Source organism: Platalea leucorodia (assembly GCF_965183815.1).
Source record: "Platalea leucorodia genome assembly, chromosome: 14".
NCBI classification, from domain to species: domain Eukaryota; kingdom Metazoa; phylum Chordata; class Aves; order Pelecaniformes; family Threskiornithidae; genus Platalea; species Platalea leucorodia.
Genome location: NC_138836.1, coordinates 1,863,888 through 1,889,100, shown reverse-complemented (window position 1 = coordinate 1,889,100; position 25,213 = coordinate 1,863,888). Strand labels below are relative to the sequence as shown.

General features: G+C 45.7%; 1 protein-coding gene across 1 annotated transcript in view; it reads left to right on the top strand.

Moving 5' to 3' along the window:
* Positions 1-351: 351 nt before the first annotated feature.
* The window catches only part of MYO15B (myosin XVB), a gene marked incomplete at both ends in the record, with an annotated part of 44,608 nt that continues 19,746 nt past the window's right edge, over positions 352-25,213 (top strand). Inside the window, 27 exons of the mRNA XM_082326532.1 lie at positions 352-3,375; positions 3,451-3,512; positions 4,547-4,610; positions 5,360-5,469; positions 6,071-6,145; positions 6,549-6,645; positions 7,193-7,296; positions 9,091-9,154; positions 9,669-9,782; positions 11,358-11,519; positions 11,877-11,990; positions 12,435-12,493; positions 12,584-12,707; positions 14,511-14,606; positions 15,212-15,343; positions 15,530-15,655; positions 16,160-16,237; positions 16,574-16,722; positions 16,844-16,889; positions 17,264-17,388; positions 17,526-17,643; positions 18,104-18,279; positions 18,726-18,819; positions 20,511-20,588; positions 22,193-22,250; positions 23,800-23,930; positions 24,039-24,222. Coding sequence (XP_082182658.1) covers positions 352-3,375; positions 3,451-3,512; positions 4,547-4,610; positions 5,360-5,469; positions 6,071-6,145; positions 6,549-6,645; positions 7,193-7,296; positions 9,091-9,154; positions 9,669-9,782; positions 11,358-11,519; positions 11,877-11,990; positions 12,435-12,493; positions 12,584-12,707; positions 14,511-14,606; positions 15,212-15,343; positions 15,530-15,655; positions 16,160-16,237; positions 16,574-16,722; positions 16,844-16,889; positions 17,264-17,388; positions 17,526-17,643; positions 18,104-18,279; positions 18,726-18,819; positions 20,511-20,588; positions 22,193-22,250; positions 23,800-23,930; positions 24,039-24,222 — 5,764 coding nt within the window. The remainder of the gene's footprint in view (positions 3,376-3,450; positions 3,513-4,546; positions 4,611-5,359; positions 5,470-6,070; positions 6,146-6,548; positions 6,646-7,192; positions 7,297-9,090; positions 9,155-9,668; positions 9,783-11,357; positions 11,520-11,876; positions 11,991-12,434; positions 12,494-12,583; positions 12,708-14,510; positions 14,607-15,211; positions 15,344-15,529; positions 15,656-16,159; positions 16,238-16,573; positions 16,723-16,843; positions 16,890-17,263; positions 17,389-17,525; positions 17,644-18,103; positions 18,280-18,725; positions 18,820-20,510; positions 20,589-22,192; positions 22,251-23,799; positions 23,931-24,038; positions 24,223-25,213) is intronic.

The window sequence follows — 25,213 nt, the reverse complement described above, 5'->3', positions numbered from 1 at the left end:
TCTTAAACTACAGTGTGGCCAGACCTTTGTCAACTGTGGAAGATCATGGACATTTGTTCAGTTGCCTGTATATGACTGGCCTCTGGCAAGAGTCCTAATAAAAGAAGAAAATAAGAGTAACTAATGACAAAATAAAATAGAGATTAACCTGGAACAGGACAGTCACTTTGGCACTCCTCAGCTGCACAGGTATGGTTCTGCAAACGTTTGTTCAGTTCTATAGAAATGAGGTAAATTACCACTTAGGAGGATCTGGCCCCTCTTTGTAGCTTATTTCACAGCAAAATGCGCAATGTTTCCTTTCATAGGTGAATTGACATAAGCCCTCGCATACTCCTGAACACTGGAGAAATGCCTCCTTCCCGATCCAAGACTCGGCACAAAAAGGTTGGAAAAGAGAAAGTGTTGCATTGTGAGAAAAAGGCAAGCTGCCCAGGCGATTCAAAGATCCACTGTGGGAGACGGTGGGAAGGTAAGAGTAAAGGCCAGCTGAAGGACAAAGAGTCAGTGCCTGAACAAGAAGACACACTTGAAGAGGACCCCTCAAAAAGCCAGAGGCTGGTGAGGCTTCAGGGAAGCAACGACAACGGCCACAAAAAGTTATTCCAGAGGAAAAGAGCCTACAAGAGAAATGATAAAAGAGAATCTGGTTTGGGGAGCAGACATGGAGAACAGTTAGCGTCCAAGTTGGAGGGGAAAAAAGGAAAGGCCTGCAAGCAACAGGAAATGACAACAGGACGAGAAAGTGAGGACAGTAGCGATCAGGAGGAAAAGGCCCCCAGAAACAGCAAGAAACACAGTTTTAAAAAGAAGTGTGGAAAGCGCCCTGCTGTTAGTGAAAAAGTCACTGAGTCAGAGTCTGTGAAGTCAATTGCAGTGCTAAGTATTGAAGGCTCTCTTCAGAAACATGACTTGCCGCAGAAGGCACACAATGCCAGGCATAGGGAAAAGCACAATGAGAATCATGGCTTTAAGGAAGCTACTGAGCATAAGTCAGGTTCTCAATCCCGAGGCAGTATGGCACAGGGAAAAGGTGAGAGAACTGGGAAAATGCAAGTTGGAAAACATGCCAGGATTATTGTCACTGAAAGTGCAGAAGAAAATATCCTGGAAACCTCAGATAACTCCTGCTCTGACTCCAGCAATGAAGGCCATTGGACCCATAAAAAAGGAAGAAAAGAGACTGTCATGGACAGCAGTGCAAGCAGCGAAGAGAAGAGTAGTTCTTCAGAGGAAGAAGGTATCAGTGAGAAAGGAGCCATGCCCGAAGTTCCTCCTGTGGTTGAAGAACAAGGCTACAAGGAACTGCTTGATGAAAGCAATGAAGCATCTAATGAAACTGGAAGGGAGCAGGTGACCACAGATGGAAGGAATAAATCTGAAGATAAAGGCACTGACTTTGCAGGGTTGGAGGCAGAGGAGAAAATGGAGAAGCAAGATGACATGCCAAGACAACCAAAATCTATTCTAGCTGAGAGCAGTGAGGAAGATGATGATGTAAGCATTTCAGGATTCCAACTTGAAAGTCTTAAGAATAGAGAAAACGGCAATAATGAAGTAGGCAAGGAAAATATATTAGAGAATGACAAATTTCAAGATATGTCAAAAGATGCACATGATAATTCTGACAGCAATGAGGAGAACAGCACTGAAGAGAGCATTGACAGAGGAAAAGAAAATGCAGCAAAACAGCCACTGCCTAGTGCTGTGAGAGCAAAAGTCCACATTCGCCTTAGCAAAGCGCTTCAAGGAACTGAGCCGGAAGAGAAGGTGAATGACGAAGGCAGGGCGCTGGAAGATAGCCCTTTGCTCTCCAAGCAGCAGATGACATTGAAAGAGAAATCTGGGAAGTGTGAGATTGCAGAACAAGGTGAAGCAGTAGGACATATACAGAGGGACAGTTCATCAGGCTGCAGCAAGCAGGAGTTAGCAGCGATGATGCTTACAAAGAAATGCCCTTCTCAATCGCAAATCCTTCTCAGTCTGAAAAACAAACATAAAAATGCCGAGACCAAACTGTTAACAAGCTGTAAGCGAAATCCTGTCCAGATGGCTTTGGAAACCAACTCTGACCTGAAAAATGTTGCAAGCATCTGTTCAGAACCCATGACTCTAGAAACCCTTAGTATGCAGAAAGAACCCAACATAGCTCAGAGTTTTGGAGAGAAAAAATTAAATCTTTCAAAAATTTCAAGCTGCTCCACTATTACAAAAAAATCATCTGATAAACAGCTCCTTGGCAAGAAGAAGAAAGTTGGAAAAGTTATTGGAAAAGTTAAACTGAGTTCAGGCCAGACTTCAGAGGCAAAAAAAGAGAAAGCAGAAGAAACGGTTGCAGAGGCACCTTCTGAAAAAGAAAATGTGCATGATGGGAAAGGATCCAAATACTTGCACACTGATTCTGCTTTTAGAAAAGTCACCAGCTGGCTTGCTCAAAAACCTGCCAAGAAAGCAAGCCTGAAATCTCGTCTTCTGAGAGTGGCACGTGCAATTGGTATTTCAAGATGGCTCTTGAAGAAATTTGGGAAGAAGAAGAGGAGCAGCAAACCTTTTGGATTCAGAAGTAGAGTGGCAATCCGGATTGTAAGCACTGCTGCTGGGTGGGTTAGTCGGTCTGGCAAAGCCTTCCCTGGTGCAGCCGGACAGCTGGGGAAGGCTGAGTTGAGTGACAAAGAGTCTTCTCCTCCATTAGTGGAGAGGAAAGGTGGTCCTAAAATGACAGAGGAACTGGGACACATCGATTTGCCTTCTGGTGATTCCCTTCTTCATGGAACCTGTTCCTTTCCATGCTTACTTGGCTTGGATGAGGAGAAGAACAATGCTACTGATGCCAAGTTTGCTATAGTATTCCCCAGAGTCCACAGCATGGTTAAGACAAAGAGGTCCTTATCCAGGGGCTCTGGGAATGGTTATTCCCTAGAGAAACTGAGATCTCTATCAGATAGAAAATCTGTCATGCCTGTGCAACAGGGCTGCGGGTTCAAATGTGACCTTCCCAGATCTTTGATGGATCAAAGCCCTCAGAGAAACAGTGAAAGGGGCTTCCTTCCGCATCGAGAAGAGGATCCAATACACACATCAGATTATTCCAGTGAGAGAGATGTCAAAAAGGGTTCAGATGTCCTCCAGACTGCAGGGCCCATAGTCACACCTTGTGTTCACTGGTCTCGGCAGCAGGCTCAGGGATGTGATCCTGCAGCATGGCTGAACTCCGAGTTGCTGCTGCCACGACTAACCATTGAGAACCTAAGCAAATGGGCCATCTACAAGGACCCGCATCTGCCCAACAGCCATGTGATGAAGGTCTGCAAGGACCAGTGGGAGGCAGAAGACATCACTGACAATATGCTAGAGATGGAATTCATGCAGAAACAGGTACAAGTTTTGTCTCCAGTATTGGAATGAAGCTGAACTTCTCCTGATTTTCAGTAACATATCTATGCATTTCAGGTGTACATGTGTGAAGACGACTGCGTAGAAGTTGAGGAGAATGAAGATCTAACCAGACTGGAGTATGTGTTGTCAGTGGTATTCTGCAGCTAATTCAAGGTCACAGGGGCTTGCTTGTTATCCTTCAAAGCTACTGTTGGCTCAACAACAGAAACCACATTATAGACCCTTGGCTACCGTGTGAGAAAATAGAATTAAAAAATAGAAAATAGAATTTGGTGCATATCATAGCTGAGTAACTGCTGCTCTGCAGTAAAGCTAAGTAAAAGACCAAATTGCACTAAGTTATGGACCTACACTGAACCACGTGGGGAGGAGCACAGCTGCAGAGGGAGCTCCTGACTGTTGTGTGTAGTGTGTCGCCAAGCTCTGCTGCACAGAGCGCACACTGAATCTCTGCAGTCACACACCAGAGAGAGCAGCTCATCCGAATTAGCAGACTTTCTTACAGATGCATCCAGGGAACTCTACCTCTCCTGTTAAATGGTTCCCAGTCCTGAAATGGGTTCTAAAAAAACCAAATGTACTTTATGGGTAGGGGAAACGAGGTCTAGAGGCTGATGTGACATTTGTGGTGTTGCAGAGGGACAGAACTGGGAATTTGACATACCATTCTTGTTGCATGAAGCGGGTGGTAAGTCAGGAAGACTTGCCGGATGAGAGGCCCATTTCTATGTTGTTTGCCTACTGACACTGGCATCTGTGGCTTTAGCGACTCCCGTTGCCTTCAGCTATGGCAAACTCAGGCCCTACATCTTTAACAGGTTTTAAATCCTGGGTTCACTGCTGTTGTTGAAAGAGAAGCACCTAACACTGCCTCTCACACATGTCCTGCACCTTGCTGTCCTGTTGGGATAAACAACTGTAAATGCTGTGTGCAAGGAGGTGTGATCACACAGAGATGGACAGGCTGGCCGTTCTAAGCTTTGGCTGCTCTATTTTCTGACATGTTTAATCCTGAACATGTTGGAACCACGTGAAGGCAATGAATAGTTTCAGATCCCAGCCTCCTGCAAAATCCTTGGGAGGGCAGGAAGGGTAATATTAATACATGCAAGTGAAGCTTTGGCTGAGAAGTCCTTTCCTCTGTTTGTAGGGACGTCTGTGAGAGCTCAGTTCTGCTGTGTCTGAAGAAGAGGTTCCATCGCAATCTTATTTACGTATGGGTAGTAGTGTTATGGGGTTTTTTTTTGTTTTTCCTTCAGTGCTTATTCATTCTGAACTATGAGCTTTAAGAGAAAATAATTTCTATCATTCCATCAAGCTTTAATAAAGCACCAAGTAGCTCAAGAGCTCACTTGTTACTGGGAACAGTGAAAAGAAGGATACTTGCACTGCTTTTGCTCAGAAAACGGGTAACATAAAATATTTGTGGCAAAATCTGAAAGTTCCAGAATTTCTTTTTAATTTTGGTATTTGTTGCCAACCCATGAGTATACTTGGTTTCAGTTTTAGCCTCAGCTGCTCCTAGTGGAGCTCTCCTGTCTCAGCAAAGCAGTTCTGAGTAAAAATTGTGGCTCTCGAGAAGGAACTTCAGAGTTTCTGCAAACATTTCACAGTGTTGCAGTCCAGAGCTAGTTCTGCATGGCTACTTGTTCTCTTCTTCATTTACTGGCTCAGGTGTTCAAACCTGTCATGTGAAGCTTGGAGAATAGACAGTGACTAGTGAAGATGACCACGGACCAGTGAATGCCTGCTTATCCCAAAATATTAACGACAGAGCTTTGAAAATGGCCACTGAAAAATTGGGCTATGCCCTGAATAAGCTGGCAGTGTAGTCAGAATAGACAATATTCTTTTAAAAGTTATTTTAATCTTTATATTAATATACGTGTTCAGTTGCATTCCTCATTCAGAAAATCCTAAGAAGCCACCAGATCTTTTTTTGCCTCTCTTATTTTTGTCCTAGACTTACATTGGGCAAATTTTGGTTTCTGTGAACCCTTTCAAAGACCTCAGTATCTACTCTGAAGATGTGGCTATCCAGTACCACCAAGGGACTCTCTCAAAAAATGCCCCGTATGTTTCTCTTTCTCAAATAGCTCCCTAAACTCTGTTCTGTTTGTGCTCTGGAAAGTATCTTATTTTCCTCCAGTTGTTTGATAGAGCAGGATGAATGCCACTGGAAGTGAACAATCCATTTGGCAAAGTTGTAGTTGCTCGGAGCTGTAATGCTACAGAGCTAAACTCTTTAGGTCAAATTTCTTCAGTATTGCTTGAGGGTCCTGAATTCAATGCCTGCTGGGACTGTACCTGAGGAGTTCTGGCAGTATGTGCTGCCCGCTGCTAACACTGGTACAGCCCTACCGGGGCTAGCAGCGTAGGCAGGTTCCTCTAGCGCAGATAACACTGCTGGTGTCCCTGAAATCAAACACCATGGCACAGAGCGTTACTCAGGTTAGGCTGAAGAGGTCCTGGAGGAACCTGAACTTTACAATAGCTTCTAACAGTGGTATTAACCTGATGTCAGCAATGAACAAAGCTCTGATTTCCCTGGTTCCTCACATCAGGATACTGGCCCATCTCTAATGTAGATCACTGATGAATAACCTTTTGGTGCTGTATTTGTGAGGTAGAAATATGAGGTCAGTTAACTGGGGTTTTCTTTCTGTACATCTAGACACATCTTTGCCATAGCAGAAATGGCCTACACGCTGTCGCAGTCATCAGAGCAAGAGCAGTGTGTCATCATCAGGTAGGAAATGAGGGTGCTTTTTCGAGGGCTTGTTAATTTCTTTATGTAAGACTTTCATCTCTGTATTTCACTGTCCGTAATTTTATCATTCTGCCTCTTGTGTGAAGGCTGTCAGTAGAGAACATGAATAAGATGGATTTTTTTTTCACTCTGTGCAAATACAGTTTGAATTTAGCTTCATGTCAGTTTGGAGGAGTGGAAGAGAAGGCATTTGGCATTCCCCAGTGGAATCTTATTTGGGGCTATTTTGTCAAGTTGTCTCAGTGTTTCAAACGATATGTGACAGATCTTCATTTGTTGTAAATCAGTACAACTCCACTGATTTACTGTAACAGGTCCTCTGATATGACTAAATTAGGTAATTCTGGTTTGATGCCAGCTTCCTTACCTCTTGTTCCTCCAGTGGACACAGTGGATCAGGTAAAACAGAAGCTGCCAAAGCAATTGTGCAATACCTGACCATGCTGTACCAGAGATCAGACAGCCACAGGATCAGACAGGTAAGAGGCAACTGAGATTGGCTTTATGCTGTGATGGTTAGGCAAGGCGCAGAAGCCAAAGACAGGGTAAAGAGGCCATACTCTTTATGTTATTTCTTTGTTCTTGTTTAGCTGAGCTGGACTTTGGATGGCTTGTGGTTCAAGCTGAAGCTCCTGTAAAGACATGAGGACAGCTGATGTATTTGTTCTGTATTTTGGTATCTGGGAGCCCTGATGCTGTGTAGAGTGCTGTATCTGTTTGAACAGAGAGATGATACCTGCCTTAGAGACCTTATAGCAGTGTCTGGGAGGTGGATCTGAACAAACACAGAGCAGGAGTAAAGTGAAAGATCATAGCAGTGAAGGTAAAGAGTTCATAGAGCAACTCACCAACAGCTAGAGGTAATGATACCAAGATAAATTTAAAAAAAGACTCTTTAGCCAGGCAAGAATTATTTCAGTGAAGTCCTATTTTTCTTGGATTTTCAAACTAACAGTTATTTAAGTCCCTTTTGGGTTTAAAAACCTGTGATTGCTACTGAAGTGTTCTCTCCCTCTTTTCTTCAAGCCCTGCAATGTCCTACCCATCCTGGAGAGTTTTGGGAATGCCAGAACCATCCTCAATGACAACTCAAGCCGTTTTGGAAAGCTTCTGAATGTCCACCTGCGACAGTGAGTTAAAGGAACTTCTTGGGATGCTGTTCTTCCCAGGTGTCAAGGGGTGCTTGGGTGAGAAAAGGTCTAGCAGTGCTTAGAGCTCATGCAATAGCCCTCCCTCTGGTACACGCTTGTTATCATCAGGATAGGAAGAGGGTGAGTTTACACCCCTGTTTTGCTTTTAGGTTTCCTCCACAAAAGAATAGATCTTCACCTCTCAAGATGGGTGATAAGAACCTAAGAACGGCTGAACTGGTTTATACCAACGAGCCATCTAATACAATGTTGTGTCTCCAACACTGGCCACAAGCATTCACTGAGGCAACAGTAAGAACAGGCCAAATACATATTATGCTTTTCTCTAGCACTCTCTTAGCTCTTAACCAGCAGCAGCTCAGGAGTTATCTGAGACTCTTGTGGTTTTCCAGTTTCCTCTTGGACTCATATAAACGTCATGCCTCTGCAACAGTCTTTGGCAAGTGTTCTACAGGTCTAACCAGTTCCGTGAAAGACACCTTTTTTGTTTTGAACCTGCCTCCTTTCTAACTTCTGTTTGTTTGGTTTTTTTTTTTTGACTGTTGCCAAGCGCTGAGATGATATTTTCATGGAACTGTCTGTGGTAACCCAGTCCTAAGCAGCAATGGTTAACTCAGAGCCTGTCAGTTTACATGTGAGGCTGGGATTACTTCGGCCTGTATGCATCACTTTACATTTATCTACAGTGAATTTCATGTCCTGTTTTATTGCTCACTCACTCAGTATTGTAAGGTCTGTCTGCATTTATTGACAGTTGGCCTTCATCCTCACTGCCTCGAATAATCTCATACAATCAGGAAGCTTTGTCACATTGCTGTTCAGCTCCTCTTTTAGGTCACTTATCAAACCTTGAGTTACACTCACAGGTCAGAGCACAGACACTTTGTGGAACTCTAGCGGTTGCCTCCCACTGTTAAGAGGATTAGCCATTTACTCCTACCCACATCAGGACCTTCCCTCTTACGCCGTGGTTGCTCGGTTTCCCTGAAAGTCCCACAACTTTGTCAAAACCTTTTGGAAATTCAGGTAGACTATATCCCTTAGATCATTCTTATCTGCAAATTTGTCATTCCCTACAGATGACTCCAGGAGTTTTGTGAGGCAGGATCTCCTTTTACAGAAGCCATATCGACTCTTCTCAAATGAATTGTGTATATTCAGGTGCTCACTAATTCAGCCCTTCATTACACATCTGCCTAATCTGCATGGGACAGAGGACAGGCTTAAAGGCCTATAGATCCTTGCATGCAGCTTAACTCCAGGCTGCTGGCTGCGTGGCCCACTGCTGCTGTAGTACTTGGGCATCCTGGTTTTGGTCCAGGATCGCTTTGTGCAAGATGCAATTAAATGACAGAACAAAAACGCGGTCCCTGTCCCCCCAGGCTACCAGCCTGACAAATGAAATGGGTGGGTAAGGTCAGATGGGGGGGTGGTAATGCAACAGCAATCAGGTACAGCTGAAGGGAAGGGGTGTGGCACGTTCCCTGGACTATTTTCAGGACATATTCTGTGAGGGTCATTCAAGTCCAAGCTTCTTTGTACTCTGGAGGCTGTTTAGAACCCAAACTTGAATCTGTGTATTTCATAGCTGCTTCCTCTGTAATAGTCTGATACAAAACACCAGTGCTGGAAAGCTTCAAAATTTGGACCAAGTTGGTCAGGTCATACCCTTGTTTCTCAGCAATAACTCCCTCTGCTAAATCCTCAGAGAAATGGATCTACAGGAAGCCTGTCACTAGCTTCTGACAGGATCTGTTGTTGTCTTATGCTCAGTGGCGTCGTGGTGGGAACATCCATCTCCCAGTACCTGCTGGAGAAGTCTCGTGTGGTATTTCAGGTAAGGACCAATGAGCCCCTCCCTCCTAGAAGGGTCCCTCTCTCCCTTATTCCTATTTAATCTCAAATTTACTGTTAAATAACAGGGATGGGAATAAGTATGAGAATTGCCTCCCATTTCTTCTGTTAGCAAGAAATATGTCCCCTCTGTGTAGCAGAAGGTGATCACTTATTTTATTTTAATAAAATAGAAGGTCGCTCTGTCTCAAACAGGTTGAATTAAGCCACTTATTAGGGATTACTGAAAGTTAAATCTTTCCTCAACTAATTTTTCTTTATGTCTGGAGTGTGGAAAGGTCAGATATTGGAGCCCGTGTGAAAGGGACTGCTCTCAGATGCAATGCTCTTAAGGTGTCAGTGAGAAACCCTGGAAACTTTTCAAATTAAATAGTTCTTGGGTGTCTTCTGGCCTCATCTTGCTGGCCTCAGGGTTTCAGCGTCCTGCTCTTTGAGTGTGTTCTGTAGGGTTTTGAAACTGGGTATGAGTCAACTCTCTGAACTGTGTCCCCTGTCAGGCCCAAGGTGAGAGGAACTACCATGTGTTTTACGAGCTACTGGCTGGGCTGCCTGCGGAGCAGAAAGAGGAGCTGTACTTGCAAGAGGCAGAGTCTTACTTTTACCTGAATCAGGTGAGTGAGGTGAGGATGCTCTGCAGCAGCTGATAGAGTGAAATGGCCAAGACACTGCTTCTGTTTGGTTAGTGAGGCACCTGATAACTTTGCTTCCCTCCTGATGTGTCCCTCACAGGACTATGCTAAAGTCCGCCCTGCTCCTTCTCACACCTGACCTAAGAAGGACTACCTTTGCCTCTCATGTGATCTTTTTCTCACCTTTCAAGCCCCTTCGGCTCCCAAGGAAAGCCTTTTAAAAAAGGAGTCATCGTGTAGGCTCATGGCTCCACCCTGTGGTGAAGAAGTCCTTTTCTCGTTGCCTTTCCGCGCTTTTGCGTTTTATTGTGGGACTGAAAAAAGCAAGGGATATTTGTTTCTACCTTCGGCAAAACACTTGCTTCAGTGACTGAGTCAATGGGTGGAAAATTTAAACCGCTGAAATGTGCTGCTGATTACAATCTATTTAGGTAGGAAAATTGTTTGCTGGACTTATGGCAAGCCATCATCTTGGAGCACGGTTTCTTTTGTTTAAGAGTGTTTTCAGTACTCAGGGAGTTCACAGCAATAGCAAGATATCTTTCCTATTTCAGCTGTGTGGGTCAGCTTTCCCAGGTGGGCAAACTCTTTCCAGCAGCTGTGGTCATGTAAGAAATCCTTGACGAATGATTGCTATCATCTTTCCTTCAGGCAAGGAATGAACAAGTACCATTAATGACTCAAGGATGGAGGGCAACTAAGGGCCCATCCCTTAATGGGGTGATGTTCCTAGCTGGCAAATGATCTGTATTGTAAAGTAAACTCTTCAAGGTGACAGTTAACAGGAGTGCTTCAGCCTGCTGCAGAGAAGAAAAGGGAAAAAGATCAGATCATGCATAAAGAAGTTAGCAGAGACTGACAAAATCTCTCTTGGATCTTGGTCTTGGCAAGAAGAAGCCCAAGGGCTGCCTGGACCTCATTCTTGTCCTCATCTGAATCTGGCAACCAGCTGGAAACTTCTGTCAAAGAATGCCCTTGTACACAAGCAGGTTCTACAGACTGCCTTGACCCAGGATTTCTGTGAACTTTAGGGTCACAGGCAGTTGTTAGGAGTGTCCTCTTGCAGAGAAAAGCACAAGAAGAGTAACAGTGATATGCCCATGTTGTAGCGAAACTCTGTGGCAGAGGTGAGTGAGACTGTAACCCAGGATGGCTCTCTAGGTGCACAGAAACCCATTTGCTTTGATACATTGGGTTCTGGTACCATTTGGGGTAGCAACTCTGACGTGACTTAGGGAGTAGATTTTGGCGTCCCTTCTTCTCTCAAGCTGCGCTCCAGCAGTGGGCAAGGGGTAGCTGGGGTGCCTATATTGGAACCATAATAAAAACTTAGCATGTGTGGGCAAGAGAGATCTTACTCTCAAAAACTCCAGAGAGAAAAGAGACTGGTCTGTCACGAATGCTGAGCCTCCCACTAGTGGTGTCTTTGTTCTTTTTATTTCAGATTTCTCCAGTCCTTAAAACATTGAACTGCTTCTCTGAAGATTGCTGCTGGCAGCTCAGCTCCAGCCTGGGGCAAAAGGGGCTGACCACGATTATCTGTCCCTATTCTCTCAGGGCAGAGCCTGTGACATCCTGGGGAAGGAGGACAGTCAGGACTTTCTGGTCTTGGTGCAAGCTCTGGAGGGAATCAGCCTCTCGGGTGACCAGCTGACCTCCACCTGGGCTGTCCTGGCCGCCATTCTGCAACTGGGGAATATCTGCTTTACCTCCTACGAGGTATGCTAATCCTTGGCAGCTTGGGAACGGGCTATTTGTGCTGAACATTGCTGTTATGCCACGTGAAGGGAAGGACTGGGGACGTTATTCTTGACTGAAGATGATATCCTTTGAAGACTATTCTGTTCATTTGATATTAGGCTCTAGATTGATGTAGGCAATGACAGAAGATGGGAGGCAACCAAAGGTCATTAAAGCTTGGGTGGCTCTTTGAGGAGCCAAAGTGAACCTAGATGAAGGTGTTTTGCCCAGGCTGTGACCAGCTCTGTGCTGCTGAGCTGCTGTCGAGAACATTAATACTAGTGGAACCTAGTATCCCATCCATAGCTGAATCTGTTATTCTTCTCCATTATTTAGAAAGAATTCCGTGAACATGCAGCCATCGCCAGTGACACCGAGATTCAGATTGTGGCCAATTTGTTGCGTGTCTCAGCAGATTTCCTGCAAAGTGCTGTCACGCACCGTGTCACTGTGAGTACCTTTTTGATGATTTCTCATTCATCCTGAAGCACAGAATGCCCCAGCCCAGTGCTCTCTCAGCAGAAGGGCCACCACCTTAGAAGGTCCAAAATCTGGGAGGTAATAGCGCGAGTAAAATGGTTGCTGTGCTGGATCAGTAATGGGGATGAGCTGAACCCCTCAAGGCAGCTCTGTAAAGATGGCAGAACTCACATCTAGGAGGGCTCTTCTCTGACGTGAGGTGGCTTCAGGCTTAACACTTTGGCCAGCTGATTCCCACCCTGAAATGTGGCAGCCAAATTCTGTTTTTACTGCTTCCTTTGATACCTGGGTAAATTCTCAGGCCAAATAGAAAAAAAATCCATTTATTAACTGGGCTGACTTCCTTGTGGATTTAAAAGAAAAAAGTGTATTTGTGAGATAATAACAGTAAATTCCAGCTCTTTATGTATCCAGGTGACATCTTATGATCGGATTTTCACCCCTCTGTCTGTAGAAGGAGCCATCGATGCCAGGTGACTTCTGCCGTTGTTGTCTGGGTTGGTGAGATGGACCCAAGGGTGCTGTCTTTGCTGTAACTGGTTTTACTCCCCTTTACTACTCAGGGACTCCATTGCCAAGACTCTGTATTACCTGCTCTTCGAGTGGCTGCTGCTGAGAATCAATGAGTGGCTGGCTCCCTGGGAATCCGACCGTGCCGTGGGCATTGTGGACATACATGGTTTTGAGGTTGCTTTTCCTATTCTTTTGATATTTTCTGGGCTGCAAGTGCATGTGCTGATTCTCGTCAGTCGCTGCCAGAAATGGGAGGGTATCTAATGCTTGGGATTTCTTTTTGGGTTTGGTTTTTTGTTTTTTCTTTTTTCCAGAAAGGCGACAGTAATTGTACCATGCAATGTAGATGCCTGTATTCAGGGGGGTACTTTTTTTTTCCAGAGGTAGTACAGAAGTGCTCCTTTGGGGCATGATTTAACACTCTTACTACAGACTCTTGTTATGAATTGCTATCTGGAGGAGCCCGTAGTCTTCCGTGACTGTGTGGCATAGGTAGAATCCTAAGGTACACAGGACTGGGTGGATTGCAAGTAGTTTTGGTGTGTAAGTGGAGTCCTAACAATTGTAGGCAGTTAACCTAGCCTCAAACAGAGAGGTTTCTGGTGCTCCCACCGTGTCAGCCTTGCCTGTTTGATACCTTTGTATGAACTGACCAGTAAGGTGCTGCATCAACAGTGGACATAGCTAGCTTTGGTTCTGTCAGTCTAAGGAAGAGGAAGATGATTAGATTTTAAATCAGAACAAAACCAGCACTTTCAGCCAACTTGGCCCGTTGAATTAGCTCATATGTGGTATTAAATACAGAGCAAACTACCTTTTCAGCAAGTGCACTGGAGTGCAGAAACCAAGTTATGTGCAACATCAAAAGGATTTTAACTCCATCGTTTGATTCTCACGTAAAAGAGGTTTGACAAAACCCCCAGAAGTTTCTTCGAATGTTCACTTATGCAAAAATTCCTGTAAAAAGCAGCTCAGAGTCCTTTCCCTGCAGCCTGTGTTCTGCTGCTCAGCAGTGGCCTGGAGAGCCAGATTGCTCATCAGCCAGTTTTGATGGACCAAACCCATAAAAACAGCCAGTACAAATTTGCTGTGCTGATGAGGTGAGCTGAATGAGCTAACTCTTAATGAATCACATTTTAATTGTTCCTGATGCTATTACTAACAGAAGTAAGAAAAATGTTTTTAATGTGATTTTAGTCTAACTGTTCCCATTTGTTCCTGAAGACTTGGATAAAGCTGGAAATATGTTAACACTATCTTTTACAATTTATTTCTTTTCATGTGCTTCAGCATATCCTGCTTTTCTGTTATTCCCAGCCTGAACAGGGACAAGTCCAGAATCCACTGAAGTTTCTGAAGAGATTCTCCCTGATCCACTAGGCTTTGCATCAAGCCAGGGATAGGAGAAGTGCAGATAATTTTGTAACCAAAGGCCTTGCAAGCTGTTGCTTTTTGAAACCGGGGTTAGGGTAGCATCTAGAGTTCTGGGTCAGGAATTGTTACCCTTGTGGGAGGTATACACCCATGTCTGCCCCAGTGAGCTCTTGGGGGCTTCCCAGATTTGCGTAAGTAAATAACAGGCAGAGCAGGGGCTTAGAGTGATATGTGCTCATCAAGGACTGTGAGTCCTATACTTAGGATTGCTGTTTAAAATCTGTGTGTTCTGATGAATGCTGAAAACAATGGAGCATATGCAGGGGGGAGTGTGCATCCAAGAGCAGATCTCTTCTTTGTGCTCTTCACAGCTTGTCTAGCCTCTTGCTGTTCAGCCTGGTCAATAAACCAGGCCGAGAGCCAGCAAACCAGACATAAGATGATTTGAATTTCTCAGGTTCATTCACACTTACTGATCAGAACAACCTGCCTGAACCAGCGGGTCAGATCAGCACCACCTGGTGCTGTGCATTATTAGCAAGAAGACCCACCCTCCTGGGAGGGCTGTGGGTTGGAAGTGACGATGCCTTTTTGTCTTTGCAGGATCTCGGTGTGAACAGCTTAGAGCAACTCTGCATCAACTTTGCAAATGAGCGTCTCCAGCATTTTTTCAGGCAGACTGTCATTGCCCAGGAAGAGGTAAATGGAGCTCATGGCAGCAGGTGAAAGGCAGCACATATGGAATGAGCTGAGGCAGCCTCAGCTGGGGAGTATCCTTTGGCGGGGAAGCAGGACGCTGAATAGACCTGGCCCTCTTAAGCAATACCTGTGGAATCCTAGTCCAAAGAGCTGGCTATTTAATGTCTTTTACTAGTTCTGTAGTAAATTAAGGGAAGGGGAGTTTGTTAGTGCCTTACTCACTTTTACAGGTTTTATAAGTGAGCTGGTCAGGATCAAGGACCCCAGACCTCAGCTGGTATTTTTAAAGCCTGTTTGGTAGATTCATTGTAGCATTTTGTGTACCACTCGTGTCCACCTTCAGATGAAAGGGTATTCATCACACTGGTTGCCTTTTACAGTTCACTCGCTTTATCACTCTGCTTAGCAGCCTTCCTCTCTTAAATTAGGAAAATTATTAGTGCCTTTAGAAAAAGTTTCATAAGGCAAAACCAGATAATTCTAGGCAAGTTTCTAACAGCAGTGAAACACTAGCTTCCTGATGAATAACAAAATCCTTCTGTTAACTCTCTCCATTTGTTCTTGTTTGCATGGCTGGATTTGACTGGTTGGTCTTTAACATGCAGGAGGAATATAGCCAAGAGCATTTAGCTTGGATTCCTATTTCCAAGATGTACAGCGAGTCATGCCTAGATTTCATTGCTGCAAAACCCCATGGCATCTTGTGTATCCTGGATGACCAGACTTCACTGACTCAGGTGAGAAGCTCTTATCTTCTTATGGGATCCCTTTCACAGGATGGTTATGGTGAGGCAGTTATACAGATTGAACAGGGACTGTGTTTGCACAAGTATTAGATGTTTTTACCTTCTGTTTAACAGTGGCTTTTTGGCCTACTGAATATGTTGCAGCAGCAGGAAACACGTTTGTCATCTCCTTAACAGGCCACTGACCACACTTTCCTCCAGAAGTGTCATTACCATCATGGAAACAGCCCTTGGTATGCCAAGCCCAAGCTGCCTTTGCCAGTCTTCACTGTGAAGCACTATGCAGGCCCTGTCACCTACCAGGTGAGCTGGCAGGGAGCTCTGAGCAGCTGGAGCAACAGGCCAGCTTGGAAGCATGCTGTGGGTGTCCTGACGGACCAGCTCCGAGTGCTGTGAACAAAGCCCTCTCTTTGCACATCCCTCTAGAGTATCGGTTTATCAGAAACGAGGAGATTCTTGTTAGGAGAGGCAACTAAGCTGCCTCTGGGCAGAAGCAAAATAGGTAATGGCCTCGGCTACACAACAGCCTACACTGCTTGTCTCAGAGCCCTGGAAACCCAGGAAAGCTGTTGCTGCTGAAAGAAAGAGAGCGGTCAAAGCCTGCTGGGCAATGTGAAGGGGAAAAGGAGCAATCCCTCCTAAATGCAGAAGTCATTCTTGGTGGCAGCAGGAAGAGCAAGCTACACTCTCTAGGGCTTTCCTCTTGTTCCACCTCCCCAGCTGTCTGCCCCAACTCAAAGTGTGTGTAAGAAAGAAGGGTGTTTGCCTGTCTTGAACAGCGCATTAAATCAGACTTTGCCTCTGCAGGTCCACAAGTTTCTTAATAAAAACCGTGACCAGCTGCATCCAGAGGTGCTGGATATCTTTTCTCAGAGCCGCCTCAAGGTACTGTAGTGGTTCAGGATGAAGATCTCTATTGCAGGCACCTAATGAGCCACTCACTGCTTTCATGTGAGGAGCAGAAAGATCTTGGTCAGATGTCAGGAGAACCTGGAGGAACCATGAGGATTTTTGTTCTACTGAAGGACACCTGGGAACTGAGCAAGTTGGTTTTGCCTGCAGTTGATGCATTTTACATATAAAACGCACAGACTGTCTGAGGGTGCAGCTGGGTTCCTGGCACTGCTAGGGGCAAGGGAGAATGGTCCCCCGGATTCAGATAGAAGAGATTGTTCTTTCCACGTAGTTGGGGGAGCTTTGGTCATTTCTTTGTTTTTGCAGGTGGTCTCTCACATTTTCCAGAAGGCTAAAGCTGCCTACAGTCAGCAAAGGGAGCTGGGGGCCAGAGGCAAAGGGCCGAAGCCTCAGGCCTCCACACTGGTGTCCAAATTCCAGCAGTCTTTGCAGGACCTCACAGCCAAGCTGAGAAGGTGAGAGATGCTGTTATGGTGCCATCCCTGCACCGGGCTGACTGCCGCACCCAGAAGTGTGTGAAGTCTTCCCAGGTCAGCACAGGGAGGAGGATCAAAGGTTCTTCCTTCTGTTTTGCAGGGGCCATGCCTTCTTCATTCGGTGCATCGCTCCTAATCCCAAAAAGGTAGGGCAGCACCCTGAACTCCTTCTGGTATCCCTCAGTTCCTTGGAGTCCAGTCCTTTCCAGCAGCTCTCCTTTCACAGCTGGGGTTTGGACTTCTTGGCTTCATTTGGCAGCTTGAAACTCTTCCCCTTTCTCTGTCTCTCACCCTTCCCTGTGGCCATGTGAGCTGACCATGTGCTGGAGGATAAGAAGCCAGTGTCAGCTGGACACCAAAGGATGTGTTGGGTTTTGTGTTCCATCACCCATAGACCATGGCAAGATCTAACCCAAGGACAGGACAACAGAGGAGAACCCTTCTATACTCTCCGTTCTCTGCTTCCTTTCTTTTTTCTTTATTTCTTGTTTTACATTTTCCTTCTGCCTTACATTCACAGCTGTCAAATATCTTTGATGTGGAGTATGTCGCTTGTCAGCTGCGGCATTCTGGGATACTGGAGGCCATCCACATTAGAAAAGAGGGATACCCAGTCCATCTTCCATTCCAGAACTTCCTAGCCAGGTACAGTACTGTACTGGCTTGGGATTCCCCAGCCACTCAAAGCCTGGATGAACTTACCAGCACACTGTGATTTTTGTCTCCTCTGAGGACTCCAGTTACAGCCCTGGCTTCCGTCATATCAACACCTCATCTTCCAGGTATGGCCTCCTGGCTGGGCGAGGGCACAACTGCTTGGAGGAGAGAGAAGGCTGTGCGGCAGTGCTGTCTCATGTGGTGGGGAACCCCTCAGATCTCTATCAGATTGGAGTAACAAAGGTGATGCCTGTAGAGAATCCCATCTTAACCGCAGGGGCCCAGCCATCTATTCACTGGCTGTCAATGGGCAGAGCAGCTCAGCTCTCTGCCCAAAGAGGGAGAACATTGCATGTCTTCACCTCGCTTTTGCTTTGCTTCTTGTCTCAAGTACGAAGGAGGAATTTTTAGCATTTCAGATAAAGAAACAGGAGACTCTGGCTCCAGGCTGTGGTAGTAGCACAGCCAACTCCTTCGTCTACTCAGCATTCCTTGATGGAGACCTGGGCTTCTGCCTTTCCTGCCTACTAACCTCCATCACTCCCTGATTCCCTGTCCCCCACAAATACACCCATCTCTGGCACCTGCACCTGCACCTGCACCTCCTGCCCTCCCCAATTAAGGGAGTGTGGTTTCCTTAGCAGGGAACCTTAAAGGCTATGAAGAGATAAACCAGCAGCTTTTATTATTGATCTTTGCCCAGGTCTTTCTGAAGGAGAAGGCCAGGCAGCTTCTGGAGAGACGATGGAACCAGAGGCAGAGTTGGGCCATTGTTACTCTGCAAAGGAACTTCCGATGCCTTCTTCGCCGCAGACGCTTCCGTGTCCTCCAGGAGAAAGTCACAATCATTCAGGCTCACTTCCGAGGTTACCAGGCAAGGTGAGGAGTCAAAGGCCAGGCAAGGTACAGCCCTTTGTCCTTGCCTAGGACAGCAAGATGGGGATGTGCCTGACCAGGCCCCTCCTCATGGTGGCTCCTGGCCCGCTCTGCGGTGGCGGGGTGGATATCCTGTTACTGGAATGGTGGAGGAGGGACTTCCCAGCCTGGCTCCTAACACTGAGCAGGGGTTCCAGGGGAAATACAGCTGCTGTCAAAACTGTTATTGTAACTTGCCTGTGCTAAGGCTGATATTGTGATAGCTAGAGTAAAGGATGTAGGGAAAACATCTAAGAGAGGACCAGGCTTAACACAGTAAGACCAAATGCGAACTGGCTGATTGTATTGATGTTGTGTTTGGCCCATACCCTCGAATTAAGTCCACAGTCTGCCTAAATTTTGTTGATGTTTCCCTCATTAGCAATTCTTCTCTTTTCACATCCCTCTAGGAAGCGTTACAGGAGGCTGAAGAAGGCTTTGGTGCAATTTAATACCATGATTTTAATCTCCAGACCTTTGATTCAAAGGAGGAAGCGCTGCCAGGTAACACTCTTCTCAGGACCAGGTGTACTCCAGGAGCTATTTCTGCCTGGCAGAGATAGCTGGTGACTGGGTGAGGCTAGGGCAGGGATGGCTTTAGCAAGTTTCTTGGAAATGATCCAGTGAGGTGCACTTGACTCTCTGGCTGACATAAATGTAGTCAAAAGAAGGAAACACAGGGAGCAGAGCCTTCTCTCCCTAGATGAAGTTCAGAATTGGCAAAGATAGTACAAATGCATCCGATTCGTACATCTGTGTATGTGAGCTTCTCAACATCCCCCACACAAGGCATGAGCTTATTCCACCTGTGGCCTCCAGAGCTGCGGTTCTGCTCAAGCTATAAGGAGCTATTAATCGTGCTCCTTTAGTTGTCCAGTTCAGTTTCTGGTGTTTTCCCAGATGGTGACTGAAATGCAAGTTTTTTTCAGTCCACAGTGATCCTTTCCTGACCCCTTACAGCTACCTCACGCGGCTGAAGTCCTTGGCCTTTTGGAAATCAGCTGGGCCCATCGTTGGGGTGAGAACAGGATGGCAGCGGTTTGAGAAGATGGAAAATTGTGTGCAGGAGAGAGCCATGGTTCTATCAGATGGGTTGAATGTATTTTGCACAAGCTATTGAAAAGAAAATTGAAACCAGGAAGTCAGACCACTCGTCCTTAGGGTAGCAACTAACATCCCTAGAGCTGTCAGCTTCACGAGGGAGGGACCCAGTACAGCTGCTGGCATGACTAGCAAAGGATGGGGTGGAGGGTTAAGGCCAGTGGTGGTGTTGGAAGACTGCAGAGGTTCCTTCTGCTGTGCCATGCCCAGAGCAGTGTGTGTTTCTGTTCCTTTTGCTGCCCCTTCCTACTTGGACAGGATCTAGCTTTTCTTTCTCCCAGGTAACCGCAACAGCACAGCATTTTTGAATCTGTTTCTGTTCCTCCAGTGTTTGCTTGCTGAGGTCTCCGTATATGCAGTAGCAACAATAAAGGTCTCAAAGTTCACCTGCTGCAAAGTTCCTCCTTTCCCCCCGCCCCACAGCCCTGCCCTTTGGACTTTAGCATGCCTACTGTCTTTCTCAGCCCAACCCTTATAACCTCCCATCTAGTCACATCATTCTGCAACATAGACAAGCAGGAGAGAGAGAGGGAGAGACAGAGACCCTCCTTTTCCATCTCGGAGCAGGAGTCAGGTAAGTGGTGAGGCTGGGGGACAACAGAATGGATAGGAAAGGGCAGAGCTGCAAGGGAGTTGGGCTTTTGGTATCCCTGCCACCTCCTCTAACGGGGTCCCTCTCCACGGACAAGTTCGTCCATCCATGTTCAGGCTGTGTTACCATATTCTTTGATGCCGGGGGAGGCAGGTGAATATTTCTGAGAGCTTCTGTGTGCTTTTGCCCTGAGACACATCAAACGCCAGGCAAGGGAGGAAAGGTGTGGCAGGGATGCTGGGCGGGTGGCGAAGGCTCTCGCTGTTGAATTGTGTTGTGTGGGGCAGGTGGTGTTTCAGCAAAGCTAAGAGCTTTGCCTGGGCATCCCCTTCTCAATACGCTGTGTTGAGTCCCAAGAAGGCTCTGCAGCTCTTCTGTCATTTTGTCTGCTGGAGCAGGACACCAGCTCCAGCCCATCTGCAGAGTCTGCCCCCAGAAGCAGCTGGAAGTGACCTCACATACATCTTTTCCCACCTGCCATCCCCCTTTCATCTCCTAACAGCAGGAGTTAGAAGAAAGGAAACGAAGGAGGAGGTCCCTGGCCAGCGGTGACACAGAGAACAGTCCCAGCCAAGGAATGGTAAGCTGTCAAACCATCTGGGAGAGTCCGAGAGAAAACAAGGCAGGGTTTCAGGGTGTTCCCCCTCCCCTGTGCCTCCTCAGCCCAGGTTTCCTGGGGAAGAGCAAAACGCCTGGAGAGTGTACAGAGCCCACATCTATACTGGAAACCTAGCAGCAAGAACGCAGTTTAGCTGCATGCATCTTTATAAAGAGCTTTCTAATATGTAACTATCTCATTGGTTCAGTGTTTCCCAATCTCTGGGAATAGTCAGGCACCATAAAGTGGTCCTGAGGCAGAGTACTGTGTTTGTTCACAGCACTGGACCTGTTCTTTGGGAAGACTATTTTTGATAATCGTGTTCTGTTGTGAAGGGTGGGAATGAGACAGTTCTGCACAAATATATTTATGGAAGATGTTAGAGAGGAAGGGAGGTATTAAAGGCTTCATAACAAGTTTAACCTGTATCAACTACTGTAAATAATACTAACTAATGTCATTATTTGTATGTTTAGACTGGGCATACATTTGCTATGATGTGTGTAGCAAGGAAATCCAAATTGACATCAACCACAATTTTGCACAGATTTGTCAGTAACAAAACCAGGAATACTTAGCACTGGCTGCTCTTGCAGTATCACCTGCTTCCTCAGGTGTGGAGCCAGGACTGTGCAATTTCACAGTCCGCTTCCTGAATATGCCATTGAAAAGCTAGGCTTAAAGTCAAGTATCTTCTTATGAGCAAAATCAAACTGATCAAAAAAGCTGTGAATCTATCTTCAAGCATTACTGAGAGTTTATGTGGAGACAGATGTCAGAATAGTATGCTGGTGAGCAGAGGCTTTACGATGCAGATCTTAAAAAAACCAAACAAACCAACAACAACAAAAAAACCAAGCCCCAAAAGCTCGGGCTTTGTGCCTTTGGCTTGGTTTCATAGTGTCTTAATCTGAGTAATCCTGTCCGAAATACCCCGAACTGACGTTATATGCAGACATGGATGCTGATGCACTGTGTTGCATTGGCCGATTTACTTCCTACCTTGCACAAACGCGTGCATCACGCAAGGTGCAAACCAGTGAAAAATCAAGGCTCATTGGCCAGATTCTCAGCTAAGTTACCCAGGTACAGATCTGAGCTTCCTTAGGAACGTCTAAAACAGTGGTGTGCACCAAAGATCAGAATCAGGTCTCTTTTCATTTATGCTGTAGCACTCTTGGATACTGAAAAATAAAAAAGGCAGAAAAAGGAGTAGGAGGAAATAGCCCTTACCCTTCAGCCACAGTCTCTTCTGTACAATATGCCAAACCTGTTAGTAATGAGAGATGAGTCAAAGGAAGTCAGCTTTCCTGTCACTTCCCCTTGTGGCAGCTGATTTTTTTAGGAATTACCTTTCCCTCATTTGCTGACCCATGTTACACACCTGTGTTAATGCAATACTTCCCTGTTTGTAATGTTTCTGAGTGTTGCATAGGCAGAAATTACTGGTTTTGCTCAGGTGCTCAGTCCTTGTTCTGGCCAGCTTCTGAAAGGCAGCTTTCCCCAGCCCCGACAGAACAGCTCCGGGCGGGTGCGTTGTTTCACTGCTGGTACCCCAGCGACTGACTGGCTCGCTCTCCCCACAGGACGTGGGGCTGCTGGAGATCCCTGCGGAGCTTGCTGCCCTCCTGCAGTTAGCTGAAGGTGAGAAAGCCTCCCTCCCTCCCTCCCTGTCCCGCACTACTTTACTGTTCATTTCCTTGCTTTCTAGCAGTTTAAGTACGTGCTTGTTCTACCTGCTGTCTGTCACCGTATTTGATTTATTACCGTTGCAGTGTAAATATGACAAAGGCAAATGGTGTCATGTGTATTGTTTCCAAACGCAAAGGGGCGGAGAAGTGACTTGGGCCAGTGGGCAGAACGCCAGATTAAAAATCAGTATCTTTGTTACCTTTTCGGCTCTTCTCTTGAGGTGTGCTGATAGAACTGATGCCAGTGATGGTGCAAAACTTTTTGGTCAAAGCTATGTGACGGCAAACTCTTTAATGAACACAGGTCTCCTGCAGAGCTGGGTATTTTTGGGGTGAGAACTTAAACCCATCTTTTTTCTACTCAAAAATGTTTAAGGAAATTGAAGGTGAAGAAGTCAAAACTACAATTTTGGCACTTTCAAAGAAATATTTTTCATTAAAAATTACTTGTTCAAAAGGGATTACTTCTTTTAAACTAGAAGTAGGTAGAAACAATGTAACAACTTCAGGATGTAACATTGTAACAATTAAGGGAAACGTTTTGCTTGGGATGGAAACTTGTTTGGTTTGGTTTGTTTTGTTTTCAAATCACCAAAACACCACTAACTGAAATACTTTCCCAAGCTGTTGACCTGATCTTGCGCGTTAAGTTATTTGCAGTTTTGTTTCCTCTGTAACTCTTTGTACGAAGTATATATTTAAGTTGAAATAGGTCGAGGCGGGGTTTGCCTCTTTATGTTGGTATAGCATCTCACAAAACGGCAGCTGTATCTTTGGCCTTCTGTATAGTACAGTCAAAGATACAATCAGGCAGAAGAGTTGTGAATTGGAGCAGACTGTGCTGTATTCCCAGATACTTCATGGCATACCCCTCTAGGGAGAATCAGCTGGTCTAGCGAGCCACGGTACCTAGAGGAGCTCAGGGGACAAACTGCACTGAAACAGCTGAAAATGAAAGCTGATGGGATGTAAACAGGGAGGAGGAGAGCATCAGGGGACACATTGGTTTGGAGATCGAGGAACGCGCAGAAGCTGGGATGCATTGAGAAATCTCTGCATTTAGGAAGATGTTTGCTCCTCTATTATCCATGATAAATCCCTCATCCAGTGCCTTATCCTGAAGACCTCTCATTTACTTGTTGACTGAACAGTTGTCAGCACTATCTCTGCATAGGCTCAGTGTTTTCTGCCTTGTAAACTCTGCGTAACAACTGAAACTCTGGGTTCTGACTGCCTTCTGGGTGTTACCTAGGATAAGAGGCTGAAAGACCAGAGCTATAAAAGCCTTCTCCTGAAGTTAGGCCTTGTGGACTCAAGGAAGTGAGGACGTGCCTGCTTGGGGGCTTAGGGCAGCAGGGGTGGACTGGGTGTCCCTGGAGCCAAGGGGCTGGTACAGGTGCTCGGGCAGGGTTAGATGCACGTTAGCCATGTGTTCGATGTGAGTTGGATGTGTTCTGGCTGCCTTTCCAGCCGCTGCAGCTCAAGACCTCTTTCTCTTGCAGGTCAGTACCGAGCACAGACCAACCAGATAACTGAGGCATTGCCTCCAGAAGTCAGGGTGAAAGATGACCTTTCTCTCCCACCCACCATCAACAGCTATCCTTTCTCCTCCTTCATTAAGTCACACTTCCAGGTGGGAACTCTTTTTGCATCTCTTCATCGCTTCCTCACTGGGGAGACACACTAGTTCTGGTAACACCAGGAGGAAACTCTGTGTTTCTGTCCTTTTGTTTCTTTGTAGAAGACAGATTTCCCTGCCCCTGGTCAGCCTCTGCAGCACCCCTTGACCCATCTGGACGCTGAAGACCATGAGAGCGCACTTGAGATCAACAAACTGGTAAGAGACGTCTTTCTTGACCAGGGCCTTGCTGAAGAACAGGTGGGCATAAGGCAAGGTTTTGATGCCTTTATACAACAAGATGCTGGTTGTGTTTACTGTTCTTACAATACATGGTGTGTTAGGAGACCAGAATAAACTGCTCCTTCCAGGCACTGGAGCAGTCTGGCAGAGATCACACGCGGCCCCTTAGGGTTGCTGTGTTCTTGGTGAGGCAAAGACCAGCCCTGGACCAATGGGATCGAAGTGAATTGCCTGGTATTTGGCAGGACGTATAGGAATTAGACTGCTAAGCCTTAGTTTCCCAATATTCCAGATTCAGTAGCAATGACAGTATAAGGGGCATCTGTCTTCTCAAGCACTTATTCTTATCTGTGAGTCATAACAAAGTTTAATTTAACCCAGATCTTTTCCATGATGTGGTTTATAGTAAATCTAGCGATGATATCTCGGGGATACAGTTGCGTCAGTACACAACAGGGGACAGTGAACTGTTGTATAAAGGCTGGAGAAAGGCAGGGACTTTGTCATCAAGAAAACAACACCTGGAACCACACCCAAATTCTTTAGTGTTTGCATGAGGGGGATGGTGTTATTTCATCTCTGTGGATGTGAAACATACATTTCTTCTTAAAAATGGTAATGTTGACTCTCTGAAAATAGAATGAAACTTCAGATAATTCCTAAGTAAATCTGGCAATACTTTTGAGAATTACATGTAATTAAAATAAGCCCATTAGGAAAGGTAATACCCGAAACCGGTCTCTTGTTTTGTCCTAATGATCCCAATTATAGAAGAGCATAAGCTTCAACAAAATTTTGTGAATAAGATTGTGTTTAAGCAGACTACAATTATTTTTCCTGAAGATCGAAGATAATTTTTCTCCATTGCTAATAATAATAATAATAAAAATATACCTATTTCTTTGGCAAAGGCTGTAATACATAGGGATTTACTACAAAGAATTGCATGACAAATAAAACACCCACTGTCTCCTGTTTTTCTCAGTGAATCTCTGACACACTTACTACCATTAACCATTTTAAGAAGTATTGTTCTCTGAGAAAAAAATAGGCCA